The sequence below is a fragment of the Xenopus laevis genome, chromosome 3S, assembly GCF_017654675.1.
Source record: "Xenopus laevis strain J_2021 chromosome 3S, Xenopus_laevis_v10.1, whole genome shotgun sequence".
In the NCBI taxonomy this organism is placed as follows: domain Eukaryota; kingdom Metazoa; phylum Chordata; class Amphibia; order Anura; family Pipidae; genus Xenopus; species Xenopus laevis.
Window position 1 is genome coordinate 89981598 of NC_054376.1, and position 26244 is coordinate 90007841.

The 26244-nt window shown below is 40.0% G+C and overlaps 2 protein-coding genes across 4 annotated transcripts in view; one reads left to right on the top strand and one right to left on the bottom strand.

Annotated features, from left to right (window-relative positions):
* gns.S (glucosamine (N-acetyl)-6-sulfatase S homeolog) overlaps positions 1-12256 on the bottom strand; it is a 34053-nt gene extending 21797 nt beyond the window's left edge. The window contains 1 exon segment of one of the 2 annotated variants that reach the window (NM_001086792.1): positions 3667-3886. In NM_001086792.1, coding sequence (NP_001080261.1) covers positions 3667-3846 — 180 coding nt within the window. In that variant the 5' untranslated portion in view covers positions 3847-3886. 2 annotated transcript variants of the gene reach the window in all.
* Positions 11696-26244, top strand: part of tbc1d30.S (TBC1 domain family member 30 S homeolog) — a 40565-nt gene continuing 26016 nt past the window's right edge. For both annotated transcript variants that reach the window (XM_018255987.2, XM_018255988.2), the window contains exons 1-3: positions 11696-11792; positions 12159-13057; positions 22883-23047. In XM_018255987.2, coding sequence (XP_018111476.1) covers positions 12532-13057; positions 22883-23047 — 691 coding nt within the window. In that variant the 5' untranslated portion in view covers positions 11696-11792; positions 12159-12531. The remainder of the gene's footprint in view (positions 11793-12158; positions 13058-22882; positions 23048-26244) is intronic.

Here is a 26244-nt window from a genome sequence, read left to right on the forward strand (position 1 = left end):
CAATAATAAAACACTTCATATATACAAGGAATATAAAAAGAATTACTGCTTTCTGATATTTGATTGAAACATAACAAGGACATCGCTTAGGAGAGCTTTATGATAATTAAGACTCACTGGTGTATCAGGCTTTTACTGCGATATAAACCAAAACAGATTAGGCAACTGGGAACAAAATTTTGTTTTCTGTAATTAAACTACGAAGTTCAGGTCTATAAAAAACAAAAAAAAAACCTTGTGGATTCTGCTTAGTTGTTACACAACTGCCACTACAAGTCATTCATTCATCCAATATGTAATTAACCTATATGAGAAAATGTTTCCAGAAGATCATAACATGGATATTCTACCACGGCTTCTTTTGTAGCCACAGATCCTTCCCATCTGCTAAAGTCAACTTACAAAATGTACCAGATCTCTGGGCTTTAAAAGGCATTTTACCATGTGGTTCGTTTTCCAGAAGGACCATGATTCCGGTTATTGTTTTCATTTGAGCTAGTTGCTGGTGGGATAAAGACAAACATGCATCCCACCATGTTTTATTATAATTTGGTTGCCAGGGAACTGCTTTGCAACAGCTCATGGGGGATATATAGTTTTATGACAGCAGTATGACAACGCCTGTTATTATAAATGTATACAGCATTTAAAATAAACCCTTCTAGAATCAAAGGTTCAATAGTCTCAGTGAACTTTTATGTGAACTTTTTACAGTTTAGTCAATCGTTGAGGAGCAGAGAACTTTAGGGTATCTTAGAGCAGGGCTCTCTCGTCATTGAACAGCACAAATACATTCGGTCAGTGTTTAATTGCTGATAGCAGCTGCACAACGCAGATGTAATGATTGGTTCAGAATTAGTTTGTCAGCATCTCTACAGTTTCAATTTTAGTACAGTATAGGAATTAATGTGCCCATAGTGTCCAAAGTCTAAGGGCAGTGACCGATGAGATTTGTTGCCTGCGATAAAAGTGCACGTCTGCAAATCTCCTGAAAATGCCTCTCCATTGGAAATAATTGAAATTGCCGGCAGTAAAGCCAATGCAATGCTTCATTCTTCCAAATTGCCCCAAGTTGCCTCAGGAGAAAACTTTGCGATATAGTGATGTTACCGCCAGCGAGTTCCATTATTTCCTATGAAGATGCATTTTCAGGAGATATGTTGTTTACAGTAGTGCATAAATAATTGCATGCAACAAATCTCCACATCAGTCACTGCACTAAAGGTGGCCATACACAGGCTGATAAAAGCTGCAAACAGCTTATTGGTCCTTGTACGGTCGGGAGACGGGCCTGCGTGACAGATATATGTGGGGCTCCTGTTCTATAGGTTTTTCAAGGCCTCACATTGGAACCGCTTATTTCTATACCCAATAGGAATAAGAAATGTCTGTGAAATGTCTGTGAAGACATGCAGAGCTACTTAGTAGCAGCTACTTGTCATTGCTACACAACAGCAGAAAATACCCTGCCATTGACAATACTGAGAATTGCCTCTGCTAAATCACACGCAACACAGGTCACTGGCCTTCTAAATAGTTAAAATATGATCCATTAGTTCATATATTTCCCCAGAACGCTTTTGTAACAGTTGCTTTGCAACAATTTCTAAGTAAACCTGGGGAACTGTACTGTAACAATTGAGAATGTCAGCTATATGGCTAACTGAGCTGTTACTGAGAAACATGGGAAAGGAAAAACATAGCAAAAACTTCATTCTCAAAAGTTAAATATTAGAACAACTGTAAAATAGAAAGCAACTGAAAGAGATTTGAACATAAGGAATACAGGGCTTGTAAGGGTATACTGTCCCTTTAAAACGATTTTACTTTGAATGCATCCAAAAATGAGATTTAATAGATGTAATATTTGCACACACCATAAGCCTTGGCTGCTCCATGCTGAGGGCTCTTTATCCAGGGAAAGTTAAAAGCATTAAATAAAGGAGAAATATAGGATAAATGAAAAACCCCTAATTTTGTAGGCAATTATAAATAATATATGGTGTTGCTTTTACATGGTGCTAAAAATGAGTATTATCTTTAATATTGGTTCCTGTCCTACAGTGCAGTGAGTTGAGAGCTGCCGGCTCCCCTGTACAGCCTGGGAATTCAGGGAGCAGGAAGTGGAAGAGAAGGGAGGGATTATTAGGGGTTTTGCAGAAATATTCAATAAATCAGCCTGAAACACTACTTTTGTAAGCACAATTCTTCTATATCTAAATGAGTATAATGCGCTGGTACATTCTTATTTTTTACACAAAATGTCTCCTTTAAGAGAAGGTAAGGACAGTATGGGTGTAGGTCTTTCACCATAATTACAGTATCAGTAAATTTTATCAACTGCAGTGCAACTATAAACAGACCCCATGATTGCTCTGGGCCTAGTAGAGCTCACTCACCCAACTGCTTACTATGCTTCTCTACTGACCTGCTACTCAACTCCTCACATGCTCCCATTCAAGACTTTGCAAGGGCTGCACCCCTCCTCTGGAACTCTCTCCCATGGTCTGTCCGACTTTCTCCCAACCTTTCTGCTTTCAAGAAATCTCTTAAAACGCACTTCTTTCAAGAAACCTACCCTCATTCTGCTTAACTACCAAATGCAACACCACAAACACTACCACATTTCTCACCCACTTAATTCAATCTTGCCCACTCCCACACCTTGTGTATTACTCCCTTGCCTTTAGAGTGCAAGCTCTTTCTGCATAGGGCCTTTCTCACATTTTGTACCTGTATTGATTGTGATGTATGTAACTCCATATGTTCTATGTATATAATTCATGTGATTTAGTTGTATAATCACATTAACTTTACAGTGCTTCGCAATATGTTGGCCCTATATAAATACATGTTAATAATAATAATAAATACTGATATGCCATTTCAGTATACATTTATGACAATTGTCTTAGTCATAAAGTTGAATGGGGCAGCTATGTAAACCATTGTAAATAAACATTATTAAGCAGTAGTAATAAAAACTGCATGCACCCAATAAATTGATTCAGCCATCCAGGGACACTATCTGTCCTCAGTAAGACAATGCAGCTAGATTAGAAGCCACGGGTATTGTATTCCATTCAGTATCAGATACCCCATTGTTCTTCTTATCAGTCTTCATCAGTTCTCTATAGTCACCATTCCAGCAGCTGCAGGGTCACAGCATTGAGCTGAACCAGTAAATGAACTAAAATAATGACGTTTTCTGGTGGGTGAGCGAGTGTAGTCAATACCTAATCAGTCTAACATTACTACAACATATTATTTACAGTGCTTTTAGGAAGCATGAAAACAAATCACCTGACTTCCCTATGACAGTGATATTTAGCACAGGTGAAAATACAGTAAATAGGGAACCAATCATTGGGGAGGGATATAGGCTAAAGGTGTGGGATGTTCCAATGTAGACAGGGGGTCCACCAGTAAGTGGTTGAGGCTATGGAAATCTATAAAACAGGGGCCCCATATGTGACACCTGTAGTGATGCCTAGAAGAGTTTAGTTGAGCTGCTCCCAATAACTATTTGGGATGAATACAGGAGCTGCTAACTAATACAAGTCACACCGAGGTCAATGAACCCCAAAGAGATGCCAATGTACTTATCCATTACAAGCCCTATATATATATATATATATGGTTTAATGCAGTGGCCGCAGAACTCACCATGCCGCCCAGAGACACGTCCTGATCATCTGTCAGAATGAGCACAATATTTGCCTTCCGAGACCTCCCCTCCACATAGAGAAGTGACGGCCCCAGGAGCCCCAGGAGGAGGAGGAGCAGGTAGATCCGCGGCGCCTCGGTGCCAGGTCGAAGCATAGTGCGCAGTAAACACCGAGCCATCCTCTCTCTCTATCTCATCGCTGCGATTCTTCCCCAATACACACACATCGTCAGCTGCTCTCTTACACAGCGATCACGTGCTCCTTGCGAGCTGGAGGAGGAGTGAAAAGCGGAGAAGGGGCGGTGTATGGGAGAGGCTCTTGTATATTAAAGCAGAAGGGGCCCTCTCTGTTGTCCTTTCCTGAGTATTTAGGTCAGTACTGTTCCTTTAAACCAGGATCTCTCCCCATGTGACGCTTCCCAGATGTTGTTGATGGTATAATCCTGTGTCAGTCAAAGCTAACACTCAGACAGCTAACACTCAGCCTTGTAGAATATAGCTAGACAGCTAACTCTTGTAGAATATAGCTAGCCTCTTCCACCGTGTCATATGTAGTAATGTGGTGCTGCCCCAGCCCAGAGTCTTGTTCTTTTTAAAGTTAACTTTTAGTATCATGCAGAGCATAATATTCTGAGACAATTTGCAGTTAGTTTGAATTATGTGTCTGTTTTTTGAGTTATTTCACTTTTTGTTCTGCAGCTCTCCAGTTGGCAGTTTCAGCAATCTGGTTGCTAGGGGGCAAATTACCCTAGCAACCATGCCTTGATTTGAATAAGAGACTGGAATATGAATAGGCTGGGGCCTGAATAAAAAAAATAATAATAATAGCAATAACAATAGATTTGTAGCAATACAGAGCATTTGGTTTTTGAAATAGGAGTCAGTGACCCCCATTTGAAAGCTGGACAGAGTCCGAAGAAGAAGTAAATAATTAAAAAACTATAAAAAATAAAATAATTAAGAACAATTCAAACATTGCTTAGAATTGGCCATTCTATAACATACTAAAATTTTTCCAGGGTGCCTTCTCATTAGGGCTATAGCTTACCCTAAAGTGCATATTCCCTCCATGCAGGGTCAGACTGGGGGGCCCAGGGCCCACCAGGACTAATGTCTAGGACCCCCTCCGACCCCGCACTCCTACCTAATCCGATCGGGAGAGGGGACTGACCTGGCGGGGCCCATTAAGAGTCGGGGCCCACCGGATTTTTTCCCTGTGTCCCCCCGGGCCAGTCCGACACTGCCTCCATGTTATATAGTGCTGGGGATTATATAGCTCAGGAGTGCTCATACTTTATTAACGTGAGGTCTACTTTTAGTGATATTGTCCCATTTGTTGACAGTGTCTTGAGATCCTAATCACCAACTAAAGGTCTACTGGTAGATCCTGACATACCTTTTGGACACCCCTGATACATACCTCCCAACATTTAGGAAACATAAAGAGGGACAAAAAGATTTGGCGCGCTTAGCCCATGCCCACTTTTGTGGCCACTCCCCCTAATTACAATGTTCATTTTACATAATTTGGCAGGTTAAGAAAGTTTGAACGCATTTCTGTGGTTTTTATGTGTTATTACAGTTTTGCAAATGAAAGTCTTCTTTCTTATCTTATAAAACTGTTACAAAAGTATGTTAAGTATATATATATTCTGGACTGTCTGCCAAGACCCAATTAAGTTAGAAACTTTGTATCTGTTTCTGGCTGTTCAGTGCAGCAGATCAAAGAGAAACTCAGGACTTATCAGTACAAATCTGTGACAGTGGGTTGAGCTGTCAAAAGCGGGACTGTCCCGCTCAAAACGGGACAGTTGGGAGGTATGCTGATATAGCTGCACTTGAGCACTCAGTATCACAATCTAATGTTTAGCCACAGCTGTGAAGGGAATAGCAACCTATTAGTATTTTGTATTTAGTAGTTCTCAGTTGGCCTTTAGTATTTATGTATTATTATTATTATTTTTTTAATTAACAGCCTTCCCATGCCTATTTCCAGCCTGCAAATGAAAATGCTATTGAGTTATCCAGGACTGTTTAGTTCAAACCAGTGGCAGTTTTCTAGAAAAATTTAACCAAGCTCAATGCTCCAGAATAGAAAATGTAAATATGTAAAAACCTTAAAAAATGAAGTCTAATTGCCAACTATTCTGAAAAAAGGACACTGTTGCAGGCCTGGACTGGGAGTCAAAATAGGCCCTGCCATTCCAAGTACACAGAGGCCCAAACAGCCCCCTACCAGCCCACTATATGGTAACTTTCTATTGAACCATACAGCAGCCCCTCTGGCACTTGCCAGAACCCACAGATTGCCAGTCCGGGCCTGCGTGTTGCCTATATCATAACTAAAGTTCAAAGTGTGTAAGGTTGAATTACCCCTGTCAAGATATGACAAAATGACCCAGTGTTAGTGCTGCAGTAACACAATGGGGCAAAGCCCTGACTTAAACCTATCCTATGTCATAACCTCCAATGTTGAACAATTTCTGTCTTCATGGTATAATTAAAAATAAAAACTTAAAAAAAAAAGTTGGAATGAGAGTGTTTCTGCCAGTTTCTGAAACCAATGTTATTATGCCAGCAAAACGAAGCCAATCTGGCAGAACTCTGTGATTCTTAGATGATACTTATATATAACTGATGTTCAGCCAGGGAGGGGGTAGGAGTGGCAAGCGGCTGATGGTGTGCACAGGACTCAAGGGCTGGGACTAATGGTGGCCATAGACTCAAAGATCCGCTCGTTTGGCGACATCGCCACTAAACTGCGTGGCTATATCGGGGGTAATTCGAGCGTTCGGCCGTAATTACGAATTACGATGCGCCAAGCGGCTCCGACGGGTTGGTCGGGTAAAAATCCAACCTTCCCGATCGATATCGTGGGCAGATTTCGATCGGGAAGACCCGTCGGAAGCCCCCATACACGGGCAGATAAGCTGTCAAATCGGTCCAAACGACCGATATCGGTAGCTTTATCTGCCCGTGTATGGCCACCTTAAGACTATTTAGACCATTTAACGGGAAAATATACCCCATTTTTGATTCATTCATTCAATAGGGCTTATGTAGAAAAAGTGCATAAATATTGTCCAAAAAACAGTCTTAGTGGGAGCACTTACTGGCTAGTACATTTCCTCCATGTTACACATGTACTGAGATCCCAAGCAGTTACCAAAATCTATAAAACATACTTGAATCACGGAGCAGCAAGAGGAGAACATCGCTTACTTAAAAACATCTTTGCACACAGGACAAAAAAAGGCCATCCGCTTGAAAATAAAAGGATGGTCTCCCCTTAATGCTCCGTGATTGGAGTAAGGTACAAAAATATTACCTGAACTTAAAAACGTAATAAATATAATTGTATTTTTACACAGACACACCTGATTCCATGTATTGAAAGTAACCATGACAGTCTATCTCTGATTGATCATCAGGCCCGGACTGGCAATCTATGGGTTCTGGCAAATGCCAGAGGGGCTGCTATAAGGTCCCATAGAAAGTCACTATTTAGTGGGCTGTTTGGGCCTCTGTGTGGGCTGATTGAGCCTCTGTGTACCTGAAATGCCAGGGCCTATTTTAATTCTCAGTCCGGACCTGTTGGTCATAACCACTTCCTGATGACATTAGGCTTACTGAGTCATTTAATTCCTGCCTATCATTAACAATGTGGCCCCTTGACCTGCTCCCATGCAAGAGAACTGGGCAAAGAGAGCAGCTTAATGGGCAGTGTATGGGCCCTCTGACTGACTTCCCCCGATCGATATCTGTCCGAAAGTTGGCCAGATTGGGCAGGTTTGAAAATCCCGTTGGATCGAGGACCGCATCAACGCCTGTATTCTCCTCGTTGTGATTCGATTGTTGGCGGTGGGCATATCTGGGAGACATCTGCATGTTTGGCGTGACATCTGCATGTTTTAGATAGTAATTGGCATCTTATCTGTATTTTTATGCATTTCTTTTCACCCTGTGTTCATACTGTATATCCAGATTCTTGCGGACACGTTACAAAAAAGTGCTTGCAGCAAGTTTTTCTTTGCTTATTTTGGCAAGAATTTATACTCATATTGCCACCTATTCGCCTTGGGGCTAGGGTGAAGACTACTCTTGATGCACATTTTCTGTATAAACTGAAAGTCTGAACTCATCTTTGGCACAGCAGGAACCATCTGGCTACTCTAATGACATCCCTACCATAAGTGATGAAATGGTTTGTCAAGTGCATGAATGCCAAGCTCAGTAGGTTCTAGATTTTTGGGCTCTCTTCTAATACCATGGCAGCCAATTAATTTGATTTTACTGGGTGGGATTTGGAAAACAGTGGCTGGAGAAACTGTTCTCTACTGAACTGAACTAGCCCGTAGTTTTGGGGCATTTCAAGGTGCCATTTAGTGTTACTAATGTCAAACCAATGGCGGTAATGTCTATAGTGCACCAAACTTCAAGTTTTGATTTATTTACCCAACAACACATTTAGTAGAAAACACAGTTTTGGAAAACATCATACACCCATCTGATCATTTGTTTAATAATTAGTTATTAGGTGCCCTGGGACTGCTCTCATTTTAGTACCTAGCACCAAGTTCTGTGTGATTCAGCAATACACAGCTTTTTGGTACTTAATAATATGGCAACTCCTCATGTCCCAAAAAGTGCAGAGCTCACCAGTAGAGCCAATCCTATAGCAGTCGGCAGCCCCAGGCAGAAAGGGGGCCCATTGGTATACAAACGTGAGTGCACGTTTGTTTGGCATGGAGAAAACCATGTGCTTGAATGATAGAGGCAGACATGTACACGTTAACTCACCCAAACTTTTTGGAAGTTAATCTGGTATGCCAACCTCTTACCAAACCTCTCACCTACTGTCAGAATTTTCACAAATCCGAAATTCCCTAACCAGTCAGAGCAGGGAGTATGGTCGTCAGGGATGTGGCCTGGGTTGAACATTTGCATTAGTCATATACCTATGAATTACTACTTAACACTTATTTTTTTTTTAGACTGTCAGGTCTGGGCCTAACTTTAACCTGTCCAGTACAAAACCACAAAGGCTGTAACCCTATTCATAATACTGTACAACCCTTAATTAATCAATGCATTAATTAACCAATTCATTCATTATTTAACCAATTCATTCATCCTTATTTATTCCCAGAGGAAAAAGGTCAGTGATGTTGCATATACACAGCCCATCATTACTATATATTTTGATAAAATATTTTATTGCAGATAATGAAAATAATCTGGTCTCAAAAGTACAGTTTGTGTAATCATTATTTTAGTTTCATAGCTGCAGTAGACAACGTTTTCATGTTACAGCTGCCACAGACAAGATTTATGTTTTTACTGCACTAACAGTAGGAGCCACACACAACCTAGGTAATTATTTGAACAAGATTACAATTACCTTGTGATTCAGTAACAGTGCATTTCATTGCTGAAATAGTGAAGACTTGTAAGGCAAGATGCCCCACGTATGGAAAAAAAAAAGTGTTACGTGTATGTGCTATCCTGTTGTTATTCTTATTTATTCTAGGAAATGGGATTACTGAACATTGTACCGTAAACGCTATGCTTTTTTAACACTTTGTTTCCAATATGCACCTTCAGTTGCTAATAATATGAGAATTGGACAAGTACCATACAACTTACAATCAGACTGAGCCCATGTGTGGTCCCCTTGTGTTGTTTTGGGCCAACCTCTCATTTCACATAATAAACAATGTGAAGCCTGCAAAAGTCCACTGTAAAAAAACAGATGGGACTGCTGCCCTGTTCCCAATGTTTATGTGGACCCTAAAATGATTTTGCTAGGGGGACCAGACCCTTCTAATTTTAACACTGGTGCCCAGTAAGACAATTTAAAGGGAAGATATACTCCTCGATGTGATGCGATCGACCCTAGGGCCCACGATTGAATCACCCACCCCAATGTGGACATATCAGGAAAGATTCACTCGTTTGGGGGAACAATGAGAACCAATGACGCTTTGTTAATTTTTTTAAATTGTTTTTTCTATACTACATAGTATCTGGGCCCACCTACTTCTGTGCAGGCAAGAAAGGGCCTGACCAATTAGTTTTATTCTTATGGCAACCATAGATATATTATGAATAAGCAATTTGGAGAACAGTTGCTCTATCCACTGTTTTCCAAATCCCACCCTATTGTATGTTTTTTTGCATATATTTTTATGTCCTATAATTGTTTTAAGTGGCAGTGCATTACTATATATGCCCAAGGTCTAATTTCACAGGTATATTTCCATCTATATGTAGTGGCCATAACTAAAGAGGGGGCAGAGCTCCAAACGGGGGGAACAGGGGGCCCATGAGGAAGGGTCGTGTGTGTCCTTTGAGAAAGACAAAATCACAGGTAACCCATGATTCCATGCATAATCTGCCCGTGTATTGCCATGGCCAAGTCCCTCACGAGGAAAGCCAATTGTATACTGACCCTGCTTTATCAAAGGTTCTACAGGGGGGTTGTAAGGTTGTATTAAGTTGTCGTTTGGTTATGGTGGATGGTGTGTTTTAGCCTTTTTTCGTTTGATTAGTTTTAACATATTCCATCTTCCAAGGAAAAAATACACAGGTTAAGCAAGTAAATCAGAAAAATTCATAGGCAGGAGGAAGTAAAAAGTATGAAAAGAAGGACTAAAGGAAACAAGTAGTGCAGTGTTAATCATCAGACCAAATACTCACATGCCAAGAATAAAGTATATAAAGGACACATACTTCCTGGATAAAGGTCAGGGTTTAATTAAATACCGATTAACATTATTTTTTAATCATGGATAGTATTTCAGATATTCAAACAGATTTAAGCTTATGAAGGGATCTACATTTAGCATTATGTATGCTCCCAGTCCCATCCTCTTTCTAGGGGTAGGCTACACTTTTCCTTGTGTTTAGCATGGCAGCCAATGGGCTACTTATTTCAAAAGGGTTATAGTTCTTGGTTTTACATTGCATAAGAGCACTGAGCCTAAGTATTTGTTCAAATGTAGAATAGCCTTGCTGCTTTCTGCACTGCTGGCTTTTACTCTTAAAGCAAAGAAGCAGAAGCCTGCAATCCTCCGGCTACAGTATGACTCCTCTATCCACAATGCCTTAAGTGCGTCTAACCAGATTTATTAATACGCTGGCTTCTGCTACATTATTTCAAGAATCCGAACCAGCAGCACAGATAATAGATAGAGAGAGTAGAGAGAGTGTGTGTGCGCATGTACAGTTTAGAGCTGTATAGATAATTAAACTCACGTGAAATCTGCCAGCAGGGCAGTAACTACAGAGGAAGCAGACCCTGTGGCTGCAGGGGGGCCCAGGAGGTATAGGGGGCCCCATGGGGCCTTTATAAATGAGCAATTTCGACATATATTTCAAAACAGGACAATCTCTGGATATGTTGGGGGCCCTAAAATGTATTTTCTGTGGAGCCCAGTAACATCTGTAACATCTAGTAACATATCCAAAAGGTGAACTAGCCCCTTCTTTGGGTGGTTATTCCTCCACATACTCATTTCAAGTGTATGTGGCAGTGTTGCCAGCAATGGAAATAGACATGTACTAAATTTATAGTGTTTGGATAAGCCTAATTTACATAACTTGGAGGAAAAAATGTATCGCTTTCAGTTGTTGGGGGTTATAAATCACATCACATGGAGGGTTGAGAGAACCCTATAAAAAATGAACTGATTTTATGTAAACCCTAAATGGAAAACAAAACACCCCTCTACGTGCTAAGGCCTGATAGCTGGAATTATTATAAAGATGTCCAAAACAGCACAAAGTAAAGGTGACTGCTCTCCAGAATACTTTTCCTTTACCCAGTCACAAGCAGAGGGGTGTAGCTTTGTTTACAGAAGATTTGAATATCCTAGTAGCACATAATGCAATGTAGCTGAGCCCCAAGGCTAGTTCCATAAGTACAGCCTTCTATAGATATTTAATATGTACATTGCAGTTCAAACCATTCCCACCCAATTTATAACCCCTGACTCCCCCTCCCCCAGCCCCTAAATCCCTGGCCCCTCCCACAAAGGTTTGTAAGGCTTGGGCACATTGACTTGCTGCTACTGGGACGCAAATCTCACCTTCTTATCTGTCGCCTCCAAACAAAGCAGTGGCAGTAAGTGCCGTAGATATTGTATGTATGTGTGAATATCTGATTGGGCTGCACAAGTGCCAGCTGACTTTCAGAATTTTCTTGGGAAGGAAGCAGGATGTGCAGCACCATTACAGGAATTCCCTGATCCCTATATAACAGCTACATTATATCTTTTTTTTTATGTTACCCACGACTTTGCCTGTATCTCTGCTAAAAAGTGAGCTTCTCTGGGAAGAATTTCTGTAAAACAATGAAGCAAAATAGGATAGGACTCCGGATAATAATACTAACAATACATTAACTAAAGTCCCAGTGGGTTTATTTGGAATTATTTTGAAATGTTTGCTAATAACTGCTGCTTTGTGTTTCCCTCCTTATCCAATGCAGGTAGACTGACATGCATACCTTTGAGCTGCTGCAGGTGGAATGATGCACACGTCACACTGCTTCTTATTCACCTGTTAGACAAGTATCTGGGAAAGTTACCAGACTGGTTTGCACCACTTAGTCAGAGGGAGGCGAGGGAAAGAAAATAAAGGAGCTTTATAGGGAGAGGACGGTTTTGGAAGTGTCAGCTCCCCCTGTTGCTTTGTTTAGTACGCTCCAGGAACTGCTATCGGAGTCAGAAAGTTGGGAGCTGCTTGTGGAGTGAAAAAGGAAGGAACAGTTCAGGCATGGGTGGTGTGTGTGTCACTGCTTCATGTTTGCGTCTCACTGGATGACATGTTGGTAACATTTGCCAGGGCAGCAATTTGGAATCATGTCTGCACAGTTAACTCTAAAAGAAATGATGGACGAGGAAGCCGAGGATTTATTCAGAGAAACGATGGACGAGCAAGCCGAGGATTTATTCAGAGATGTGGAGAGTGATGCATTTGTCAATGAGAGCCATGGAGGGACTGCTTTCCAGCAAAACTTCAGTGCCTGGCCTGGTGCATTCCAAGTTGCCTGGCCACTTACCAATCATCAGGATTTGGCAAGTGAAACACAAGACAATGGGAATAACAGTGGCGGTGATGATATTGATATCTCCCTCTGTGATTCCCAGCAGCAAGGCCGCAGTCGCACGTCATCGCTAGTAAATGGGCTACTTACAGAGCTCTATGATACTTATCGTGGTGGGGCAGGCTCTTGTTATTTTCGCCAACAGGATAGTGTGGACAGCTCAACTGAAGCATCTGGATCTGATGCCTTCCTGGGCAGGAGCAACCCCGAGTCTGGATTCCTGCAAGAGCTTAGTGAACGGCAGAGCAGCAGGCACCAGATGCAGTACCTGAGGCAGAAAGGTGAGTGTGTTAGGTCTCTCTCCCTCTCTCTCTCTCTCTCTCTCTCTCTCTCTCTGATTTGTGGTTAAAAGTCCAACTTTTTGCAAATTATGAATAAACTGCAATTCCTACAGCAAAAATTTACATTTGTGACCCTCTAGCTCTTGTTGAACCAAAACGCCTGAGCTGGAGACCTGCAGGTTAGATATCCTGTTCTGCAGACACAAGCATTGTAATAATCATAAAACATGAAGATATATAGAATTGCATGTGCTGTTTGCTACGTGCCCTTGTTTGTTTTGTTGTTCTACCAGGGAATGAAAAGAATAAGCAAGGGGATACAAAACAAAGAAGTTTTCTTTTTAATACGACTTTATGATGGTGCAAGAAAAAATAAAATCAATTAGAAAAGTTATCTTTTAAAAGAGTTAATTTTAGACATGAACATATGTCCAGAAGGTGAACTACCCCCTTCTTTGGATGGTTAGGCCTCCACATGCTCATTTCAGGCGTATGTGGCAGAGTAATAATATATACCGTATACTAATATAGACATGAAAATATACTATATGCCAGATATACACTTATGCACCAGTTGCAGTCCTTCTGTGTACACAAATTTCCCCTGGGGAATGCATACAATTAGGTAGAAGGACGTGGCATTTGTTAAATATGAAGACTATGGGCTCTTACACATGAGCGTTTTTACCTGCGCTCCCCTGCGTTCCGTTTTTCGGCGTTCAGCCGCAGGGGAGCGCAGGAATAGACGCAGATTAATTAGCTATTCAAAGCTTTACACCTACGGCTTTGTGCCTTTTTTTCTGCCCAAGAACACTTAGGGCTCTTACACATGAGCGTTTTTACCCTGTGGCTGAACGCCGAAAAACGTAACGCAGGGGAGCGCAGGAATAGACGCATTTCATTATTTCAAATGGGGCTGTACTCACACAGGCGCATGTAGGCGCCGAACGCAGGTTGAGACGCAACATGCTGCATTTTTCCTGCGTTCGGCGCCTACACGCGCCTGTGTGAGTACAGCCCCATTTGAAATAATGAAATGCGTCTATTCCTGCGCTCCCCTGCGTTACGTTTTTCGGCGTTCAGCCACAGGGTAAAAACGCTCATGTGTAAGAGCCCTAAGTGTTCTTGGGCAGAAAAAAAGGCACAAAGCCGTAGGTGTAAAGCTTTGAATAGCTAATTAATCTGCTCTAGATAGCATTTTAAGATAATTTGCAATTATTATTATTTTTTTTTTAAATATCTTTTATTCTGCAATTCACATATCAGTTCCTAATTGATTGCTATAGCTTAATTACCCTATCAACCAGCAGTGGTGCTCTAGCAAATAAATTGTGAACTTGAGATTAGGGCACCTCATTACTTCTTGCAGAAGGTGATTTGAAGCGCTGCCCGCCAATGATTATCACAGGTATAGGACCTGTTATCCAGAATCCTCGGGACCTGGGGTTTTCTGGATAATGGATCTTTCCATAATTTGGATCTTCATACTTTGTCTACTAGAAAATCATGTAAACATTAAATAAACCCAATAGGCTGGTTTTGCTTTCAATAAGGATTAATATCTTATATCAAGTACCTATTTGGATAAAATGGAGTCTATGGGAGACGGCCTTTCCGTAATTCGAAGCTTTCTGGATAGCTGGTTTCCGGATAATGGATCCCATACCTGTATATGGAATAGGCTTAAACTTATAGGCTTTTTACAAATAAACAGGTAACAGAAGTCTCAGTATGGAGCATATGGATGTCAGTTGGGTACATGATATAGGATGGGTTGTATGGGGGAGACCATATCGTTTGTGAAATATATTGTTAAATCTTTTACAGCTGATTTTAGAATACACATCACCGTAAACTTGACATTTACTGTGCCCCAGGTTGTGGCAGAAGGTGTGCACAACTTTACCTGCATAATTCTACTGTTTGTGAGAAGTCTTGCAGCAAATCTGTGCGTTAAACTTGATGTTGATATTTCAATTGAAATTTACTTTTTTATGCCAATGTTATAAGTTTATTTTTGTATATTATGATCATAAGTACTGTGATTATGAGTGACTGCTCTCAACTCTGTTTAACAGATTATGTAAATAAAGAAGCTAAACAGAGATCATGCATACCAATGTACATTTATTAGCATCCTTGCCTCCAGAACTATAAAACAAGCAAAAACATATTTACCTCTTACATATCATTAAATATAACCAACACTTCTGATGGTGGAGCAAATTATAATTTTTTTACAGCACAAAAAGTAAACTTAAATGACATTGTTTAGAAGCCCATATTTTCTGAGTAGGCTTTCTTATGAGACAATAGGTATGGATCTATGTGTTTGAAAAACACAATGCCTGAGTTTTCCTAGGCCTGCTCAGAGAAAAACCTTTTGGAGGATAATGACACTGATGAGAACATGAAGACTTTGTTATCTGGGCACTTAATTTTTTTTATCAATACCTTTAGCTGCTGAGTGCAAGATGCATTTAGCAGACGTTAAGGGCAGGGGCACACGGGCATATTCGGGGAGATTTAGTTGCCTGGCGACTAATCGCCTCTTTTTCAGGGGCGACAATCTCCCCCTGCCTTCCGCCTGCTAAAATGAAAAATCGCCTGCACCAATGCACTCGCGGTGCTTCGATTTCCGAAGTCACCTGAAGTTTCCTCATGAGGCAACTTTGGAAATCGAAGTGCCACGAGTGCCATTGCACTGGCGTTTTCTCATTATAGCAGGCGGAAGGCAGGGGAGCCAATTCGGGGAGATTAGTCACCCCGAAGAAGAGGAGATTTGTTGCCGGGCGACTAATCTCCCCGAATCTGCCTGTTTACCCTGACCCTAAGAGTCTGACCACTGGCCACATCTTTTCTTTGCATGTGGCTGGGAGCCAGCTAAATGTTGCAGTGTAGGTACAGAATATACGTGCTGTCACCAGGATGTCAAGGCCAAACAGAAAAAGGCACATAATACAACTCCAAACACCAAGTTGCCAAGCTAGTGGAAAAATAAATGTGTTTTGTTAAAAATGTAGGGAAAAATACTTCCTGCTTTGCAAGGAATAACGTGTGTTCTGGATTTTGAGGGTGAGACAGTATTCGTTCATTGTAACCAACTTTTAAGAGAAACATGGAGACCATCTTGTTATTTCTTTAATTCCCTTTTTAAACAGCTGTCAGATTTCCTTCCCAGCTACTACCAACTACATGTCACAGTTTTATATAAGTTAACTCTAGCAATTGTAGTTTGCTGACTTAGAAGACTGTAACATTGGCATCTCTTTAATGTGTAATGATCGTCATCGTGAGACCACGATTATCCCGGAACGATCGTACGATCGTACGAATTGTCCATCAACTAAAAAGACCAATTTGCCAGGAAAACAAAGGGGAGCTGTCTGCTAAGCCCTGCAAACATAGATAGATTGCACTGGGACCCATAAAGATTTTTTTAACCTGGCCAATCAATTTCCTGACAGATGTCGGCCGAAAAATTGTAAGATGTACAATCGTTCGAATCCCACAAACTTCACGATCATTTTGAAGGATTCGAAGAAAAATCTTTGCGTCTATGGGGAGCTTAATACCACCTCCTAACCAGTCAGTGTGAGGGTCCCCACCCTTCATTTTTCATGTCTTCTTACCTATGCAGAGCTCACATTCTGTGCATGTGCAGTAACTGAATTCATTTAAGAGGTTGAATCACATCTTTTACATACACATACTGTATGTCATTTTTAGAGATGCTTTAATCTGAAAATGTGAAATGACAATCCCATCATTTTTAACTATACACCGTCTCCACCAAATCTTGTCTTAATGAAGCTATATAGTGCCAGTGCTGGCATTTTCAGTTAAACCCACCTGTTCTTCAGTTCTGTAGAATAGGATGGTCTCCCATGCTCTTTACTGGCTGAAATATAGTTGAGAAAGTAAAATATGTTTAATCAAACCTTAATTTGCCTTTTAAATGTAAAAAGTGTTATCTATGACTGGCACTTCTGCTGACAAATAGTACTGGAATGCGGAGTCGTGCTTTAGTGATATAAAACTAGTTGCAGAAACGTGTAACATTTTCTGTTGAAAAGCTGTGAGGTAGAACTCCCCTTGTACCATTTGTTTTATTTTTATTTGCTTTAAGTACACCCACTGGAATGTGGAGCTTTAGTTTTAAAAATTAGTTTTCAAGTTACAAAAAGTAGCCTGCAGGCTCTCAAATAATCCCAGAGCATACAAAAAGTCTTCAGTCCTTCATTAAAAATTGGATCATTGTCCCAAATATGTAATTGGAAGTGAGATGTTGTGTATTATTGATTTAATTAAATTCTTTTAGGATAGTCCAACATGTTGCTGGGATTGGATGGTTTACAAACATAGTATAACCTATGCCGGGAATATACAGTGGAACTTCTAGAAGGGTGGGACATATGGACCATCACAGTTTTCTGTACATCTCAGATATCCTGCAAAACCAGCAGCACTTCTTATGTAAATGTACCTTATACAAATAAGATTTACATATTGAGAATGCATGGGCAAACATATTAAATTAACAACCCTTTGAAGGGAATACATTTTCGGACACTTGAAACCACACCAGATAGGATCTTAAATCCCTTCCTGCACAACTTCATTTTAGTAGTATTACAACATGACTCATTATAAATGCAAAGGAAAGTGCAATATTTGGATGCAAATAATCATCTGTTGTTTTTTTTACCTATAATGTAATGTTTGCCTGATGGGAAACAAATTGACTCATTTATCTATGATGATGCCAGTGTCAATATGTCAGAATGTATTTGAGTGCTTTGAGCAGTCAACCACCATTCTGATCTATGGGGTAGCAATGCTTAATGCTGCTCAGCCATTTGAATCATTAATCCTTGGTGCGTATGGCATGTAGAGAGAAATCATTCCAGAGCAGAAAATCTATTATTAAAGCTTGGGTTCAAAACATTGTTCTGGTACTGCTATTGCCCAATATGGTCTGTGATTCTACTGATCATATTGATTAGTGTGAAAGGATTAGTCATTTTCTGGTTTAGTTATGACTGTTCTCTGTGGTATGGTCATTTATTTGACTTAAAATATTTATCTTTCCTTATATACTCTTCGTATAGTGTTTTTCATGTTTAAATACAGTATAAGTCCCAAGTGTTCACAAGCCTTCACACTTCTGAACTCAGGCAAAAGGCATAGATATTACTGTTACATCCTTTTTTATCAAAGCCTGTCCCAAAATTATGCAGTGGTGGTAGGTAAAAATGAAGGTTGATCCCAATGTTATTAATAGGGAAAAAAATATAAATCTATAGGAAGGCCTGTATTTTTGTCCAGAAAAGGTGGCAACCCTAAGTGGTGGGGAGGCTAGATAACACAAAGGGGTGATACAAGATGTTTGAGTATCCCAGTACAAAACATTGGATGCATCCTGACCTCCGTTATATCAGTTAAGACAACAAGCTCTCTGCTCTGAATCCTAGTGGGCCTCATTAAAAACTCTAGGATCCTGTGGTTCATTACCTGTGAAGCACCTTGCAACATTGTCTCACATACACAATAAAATGTTTTCAAGATATCTAAAGCGTATATATTTTTTTGAGATTAAATGCCGGGCACACTGGCAAACTCACGTATTGATCAGACCAGGAAAATAGTAGATTAAAAATGGAAGCTTTTCGATATAGTCATCTGGCGAGAGATGACTATATAATAAAGCTTCAATTTTTAATCTACTATTTTCCTGGTCTGATCAATACGTGAGTTTGCCAGTGTGCCCGGCACCAACATCTATGTTTTTGTATGAGGAGAATATCTATCAGAGTAATGGGTAGACATTCTCACAAATGCTAGTGTAGCGGGGTTAACCCCTGCATGTTTATTTGCGTCAGTGATGTAACGTTTCAGGGACCTGCCCCTTCGTCAGACATGACGTTACATCACTGACACCATTGTGTGTTTGGTATCAATTCCTGATTACTATCTGCACCGGGCAGACACAACAGGAGAGGAGGGGGAAAGAGGAGCACTATCAGTCATAGACATTCTCCCAATACATGTGTGTGTAATAGGTTTCTATATTGTGTTTCTATTGAAGGGATACTGTCATGGGAAAACATGTTTTTTTCAAAACGCATCAGTTAATAGTGCTGCTCCAGCTGAATTCTGCACTGAAATCCATTTCCAAAAGAGCAAACAGATTTTTTTTTATATTTAATTTTGAAATCTGACATTTCCGTTTCCCAGCTGCCCCCAGTCTTATGACTTGAGCTCTGATAAACATCAGTCACTCTTTACTGCTGTACTGCAAGTTAGTGATATGACTCACCTCCCCCCCACCAGCAGCCTAACAACCGAACAATGGAAAGGTAACAAGATAACAGCTCCCTAACACAAGATAACAGCTGCCTGGTAGATTTAAGAACAGCACTCAATAATAAAAAGCCAAGTCCTACTGAGACATGTTCAAGTTACACTGAGTAGGAGAAACAACAGCCTGCCAGAAAGCAGTTTAGCATTCTAAAGTGCTGGTTCTTTCTGAAAGCAGATGACCAGGCAAAATAACCTGAGATGGCTGCTTCACACCAATATTATAAATTTTAAAAAAAATACACTTGCTGGTTCAGGAACGAAATTTTACATGGTAGATCGAATTATTTGCAGTGTAAACAGTGTAATATAGAAATAAAAACAACACCATAAAAATTATGACCGAATCCCTTCAATAAACAATATTTCTGTCTCTGACATCCTGCTGTTTCTTTGTGTTATTCTGCCTGGCAGTCTCTTCTCCCCCTGCTACTGTACACTAAGCACAACGTTCACACAGATGGGACAATAGCAAGATGAAAGAGCAAGGGAATTGTTAGAGGAGGAAATATTTTTTAGATACAGTTGTGTATGACTTGCAGGCTGTACAGCTGGGTGACCTTTGTGAATGCATATAGACCTAAGTGTGTGTATATGAAGGTGATAAGTGATCCCTTTTTGTAGCAGCTCATGCCAGCTAATGGAAAACATCAATCCGTGCTCATTTTGTACAGCATCTTTGTCTTTTCTTGATGGTCCGTATAAGACTGTCCCTATACAATTGTAGTACACATTTCAGCACATATATACGTATACTTCTTCATGATAACGGAGATTTGCATCAGAATCTAAATCAATATTGTAAATTTGTTTCATTTATTTTGGTACATGTGACTTCCATTTAATAATTGAGCATTGACACTTAACTCCTATTGAAATATGTGCCTGGTATAAATACTGTAATTGACTTGAAGCAGAGCCTCCTCTCAACAGCATATTATCAGTATTATTGCAAGGTGCTACAGTATGTTAGAAGGTCAGCAAATTATTATTTCACAATTGATAAATACTCATGTCGTGTTAAATATATTTTTCTAAGAATAATGCTGCTGTAACCATGACATTAGAAGACACGGAGAAGGTCACCAAACTCACCATATGTTACCTAAAACCAGTGATTTATCTGCTTGATACGCACTTAGACAAACAATGTTTGCCTTATGAGTATGTGTAAGGCAACTGGAAACCGGGAAGCTACTGATGTCTGTACTGCTGTAGAACATTTGCAACAGTTCTAGACCTTGAACTGCGTCAGCAAACTGTGTCACTCCGTTAATATAACAAACACAAAAGGGCTACAGGTGAGCCCGAAACGTCATGTTTGTCGCAGATCTAAAAGCCATGTGCAAATAAAGGCTTTTTAAAGTTATTTTCCTGAATGGAGCTGTGTCGTATATGGGAATATAACAAACACATATTACATGGCAAGCCACAGAAACACTTAATAGTCATCTAAGGGTTAAACTACACAGAATATTTGGTAGGATGGTGTCTGATCGACAGATGGCATCCTGCTATCATATGGGTCAAAATATAATTGGACTAATAAAAAATCTGATGTGTAAACTACATGGAAGCTTTGCAATCCAATACGACAAGTCTGTTGAAGGGGAACTCTGCATGCTGCATCATACATAACATTTGATGGTGTACAGATTTGGACTGGGGATGGTGGGCCCACCTTGGCTGCCATATCAAAGGCCTGCACCCCTGCCGCGGGCCCCCCTCCCTACCTCCGCTACCCTCAATGCCCCTGCTCCATGAGCAAATCCCCCTCTGTCCCCCCAGTGAATACCTTCTATGCACTGATTTCAGCTGCGATCCCAGTGGGGATTGGCTTTTATGGGCTCTGACCAGCCCGGGCCCACTACTTGCCCTTGCTGCCCCCTACCTCCCTCTCTGACCCTGTTCACGGCAAAACAGGGTGCGGGGGGGCTGTGGCGGAGGTTCGGAGGGGACTTTGTGGCAGGGGCAGTCTGACCCTGGAGATGTTAAATCATGGCCATTTAAGAAAACCATGTTTCTTTTATCCAGATGGCAATGTCAGCTCCTTAAAGGGGTGGTTCACCTTTAAGGTAACATTTATTATGTTATAGAACAGCCAATTCTAAGCAACTTTTCAATTGGTTTTGATTGTTTATTTTGTATAATTTTATAGTTATTTGCCCTTTTCTTCTGACTCTTTGCAGCTTTCAAATGACTCCCTTCTAAAAAAAAAAAAAAACAAATGCTTTGTAAAGCTACAAATGTATTATTTGGACCCTAGTTACCAGTTTGGTTAAAAACTGAAGAGCTGCTGAATAAAAAGCTAAATAACTCAAAAACCATTGCAAATTGTCTCAGAATATCACTCTCTACACCAGTGATCCCCAACCAGTAGTTCGTGAGCAACATGTTGCTCCCCAACTCCTTGGGGTCTCCGTGGCCTCAAATCAGGTGCTTGTTTTTAAATTCCTGGCTTGGAGGCAAGTTTTGGTTGCATAAAAACCAGATGTACTGCCAAACGGAGCCTCCTGTAGGCTGCAAGTCCACATAGGGCCATCAATAGCCAATCACAGCCCTTGTTTGGCACCACCCAAGAACTTGTTTCCTGCTTGTCTTGCTCCCCAACTCTTTTTACATCTGAATCTTACTCACTGATGACAAAGGTTGGGGGCCCCTGCTCTACACCATACTAAAAGTTATCTCAAAGGTGAACAACCCCTTTCACTAGGTGATACAACACACATAGAGGTTGGCAGTTTTTCATGCTTATGTGAGGTATCGTGTTCCCCACACAGTATTCAGTCAGGTCCCTAAAACCTCTCTGCACTACCATAAGGGCTCTTACAGACAAGCATTTGAAGCTGCGCTCCCCTGCGTTCCGTTTTTACGTGTTCAGCCGCAGGATCGCAGGAGTAGACGCATTCAGTTTTTTTCAGTGGGGCTGTACACACACAGGCGCATGTAGGTGTCGAATAGAGGAAAAATGCAGCATGTTGCATCTCAACCTGCTTTCGGCGCCTAAATGCGCCTGTGTGAGTACAGCCCCATTGAAAAAGCCGCTCGTCTGTAAGAGCCTTAATGCAATTGCATAGTCTGCCTTTTCAGGACCGAGACAACTCTTGCACTGCCCTGATTTACTCACTTTCTTCTTCTTATTCTTTCCAGTCCCACACTGTTTTTCTGCACTCCCCTGGTCCGGGCTGAAATTGAAATGTTAGAAATAAGAGCATAAAAGATCAGTTTAACAAAATCTCTTGAATAATATGAAATAAATATCATGAAGTGCTGGTACAAAAATGCTTACCGGGCAGTTGGGGGTGGTTATTTGCTGACTGGAAAATGCTGTAAAAATATGCAATTTCTGACATATTTTGGGGCAAATTATGGGCCTTATGCTATGCTTCCTGAAATTAGCATTGTAACATATTGCATCAGTGTTTTGGTTTGTAGAAATTAATACTTTTACTTTGCTGTTTTCAGAACCCAATGAGTTAAAAGCCATAAAGGAAGAACTTAATCACCGCATTGCAATTCAGTCGGCAAAACTGCTGCGTCAAGTGAAGCAAAAGGATAGACTTCAGCACAAATTGCAAAAGAATTGTGACATTGTTACTGCATGTCTGCAAGCTGTATCACAAAAACGCCGTAAGTATTACTTTGTCATGTATTGCTAGAGACGGCAAAGGTTATGTGCTATTAACACTTCAGAAAATGAATGCGAACCAGATGATCCTAAAGATGTTGTTTATCTTCCAAACACTTTTTTCAGCTCAGCTGTTTTCAGATTGTTCACCAGAAATAGTTTTTTCCCCAATTGTTTTCCATTTTTTATTTTGTTACAAAATTAAAAATTAATGTTTCTGTCTCTGGTGTTTCACTCTGGCAGCTCAGTGATCCAGGTGCAGATTCTGAACAATTTGTTACATGATTGATACATTTCTCAGCAGCATCTGTGCAATATCAGCAACTATTGTATCAATTCTAACAGCTGCCTTTATTGAAACTCAGGGATTCTGCTCAGCAGGTACAAATATATGAAATGTATCAAAATATGTATTCATTTACAACAATTGACAGAGTCGTGACCCCTTCCCAGGGCTGCTTTACAAACATGTAAGAAGGTGAAAAATGAAATTTGACACTACAATATTTGAAAAACAGTCACAAATTCATGTGACTGGAAAAAGTGAACTACCTGAAACCAGCTAAACTGGAAAAAGTATTGGAAGGTAAACAACACCTTAAATAGTCTAATGGCATCTCCCAAATTTCCACATAAGGATTTTTAATTATAGCTATTTTGATTACAGTACTGTATTATTTTAAAACAAATCTTATATGAAAAACATAAGCAAACTAAAGTGACCCCATATAAGGGGTGAACTGAAAAGAGGTGGTTCTATTCTTCTGCCTATTTCCAGCTTTCCAAAACTATTGCTATGTAAGGCTACAATTTAAATGTTAATATTACCTTTTATGATTTATTTTTCTATGTAGCTCCTCTCTATCTCATATACCAGTCTCTCATTCAAACCACTCCATGGTTGCGAAGGTAATTTGAACCATAGCAAACAGATAAGTGCTGAAATTCTAAACTGGAGAGTTGCTGAACATAAAGTGAAATAATTTAAAAAAAAACCACAAATAATTAAAAGACCAATATCAAATTCTAAGGATATCAATCTCTATATCATACTAAAAGCTAACCAACCCCCTTAAGTAATTGTTTAAGTAAAATGGCACTAAAATGCTGAATACAAAACTGACCAATATAAATGTACCAGCAAAAGTGTAGGTACTAACATTCCTAAAGCTATGGGGAGATACGTGGTAGGCCATCTGAAATCCATACTCTTCCCCTCCCTAGCTCCTTACTGACTGCAAACACCCCACTAATCCAAATGCTTTGCTTCACTAAAAAGAAAAAAGTTCTCTAAGTCAGACACAAGTTTTGCTCAAAGCCATGCCCTTAAGGTTTTTATTCTAGATGCTTCTTCTTCAATTTGAAACCAAACAATAATTGGGGTGACAGACGAAAAAAAGTCATCACAAGGTTGCTCTTCATAATCATTATGGAAATGAATGACATCATAGTTACTTATAAACTGCAATGCAACCCAAATTAATTCTTGCAGTGATTAGCCCTGTATACATCCAATTGTAAACTGCAAAGTGAAATAATGCTTGAATTATATTCCTGGGTGCACTTACACAGACTGTGGTTGGATTTCTGATCTCAGACAGCCTATTGCGTATCTGCCCATAGCTTCAAGGATCTAAGAAGCATTGTATTCCTGTGTGTTTCAAACCAAACAACACCCATAGACTAAACTGCTCCTACTGCTCAGTAGGAGAATGACCCAACATATGAGGGCAAATTCTTTAGACCAAGAAGACTTTTATTCCTGCAAATTTTACGGCCATGTATTTAATGCTGAGAACATATTCAGCTTCATCAATTGAGGTTGTAGAGAGAAAGCAGATTCTAAGTCTAAGACTGATGCCACTAACATTTCTGTATTTCTTCTGTTGCCATGCAGCCTTGCAGAAAGTTATGTAAGGTATAGTAATAATTCAACAGAAAGCATGATTTTGTGTACAATGTTTTATGTTTGTGAGTGTCTAGTGGATTATTATTGGATTCTTATATCTTACCATGTGAGGCCACATGTAGGGTATTGTTCACACTGATTGCAAATTCTGTCATATTTATAGAAGTACAGTGTTGGGGGTCAAGACCACACAGTCTGAGTCTAACCAAGCGGGAGAATGTCAATTTCAAGTTAAGGTTGTTCTGATGGGCAGTTTCTGTGAAAACACAATTTTGTTTTTAAAAAATGCTCACACAAGTTTAAAATGTGTGTACAAAAGATTAGTTTTTCGCGCTTATAGCAGAGAAGGTATTAGAGGGAATATTAGCCCTAATGTTTTTCATATGTAACAGATCAAATAAATCCCCTCTTATAACTTTTAGTTTGTGGTATGACTCTCCATATTTTAGCACTCTAAGGGGCACATTTACTAAGGGTCGAATTTCGAAGTTAAAAAACTTTGAAATTCGACCATCGAATTTGATACTTCGATAGTCAAAGTATTTTTTCTATCGAAAACGGCCGTTTTCGCTCAAAGTAAAAATCGTTCGATTAAATCATACGAATGAAACGATTCGAACGATTTTACGAAAGACTACTTCGACTAGTCAAAACTTAGCCAAAGTTTAGAGGAGGTCCCCATAGGCTAAACAGCAATTCGGCAAGTTTAAGGTGGCGAAGTCTCGAAGTTTTTTTAAAGAGACAGTTATTCGATTTTCGAAGTTGAAGTTTTTTCAATTCAAATCGAATTTTGGCCAATTCGATGGTTGAAGTACCCAAATTTTGCTTAGAAATTCAAAGTTTTTGAGTTCGAAAATTCACTTCAACCCTTAGTAAATGTGCCCCTAAGCGTCTGGCGTCCAAAATTAACAGGATGGGTAATTCAATTATAGACTTAAGCAGGTGTTTCCATAGAAGCGACTTTATATGATGCTGCAGCATATCCAGAAAAAAAGCCTAATGCTTCTGATTCATTGCTAAAGTGCACTGCTGGACTGTTTAATGGACATAAAGAGGAAGCCGTGATTAATGGAAGTGATAATGTACAAAATAAAATCAGTTGAAGCCAAGCACCTAATTTCTCCATTGTCTAGCTTCTACTAAATGCATTTAACAACCTTATTGAAAACACTAGATCCTTAGATAAGTGTCAATTTTTTATTTATCATAAAACTGGGCAGTTTTCCATAATACCTGCTTCATCTTTGTGTTCATTAAACTCTTGGCTGGAAAGTCATAATTAATAAAATC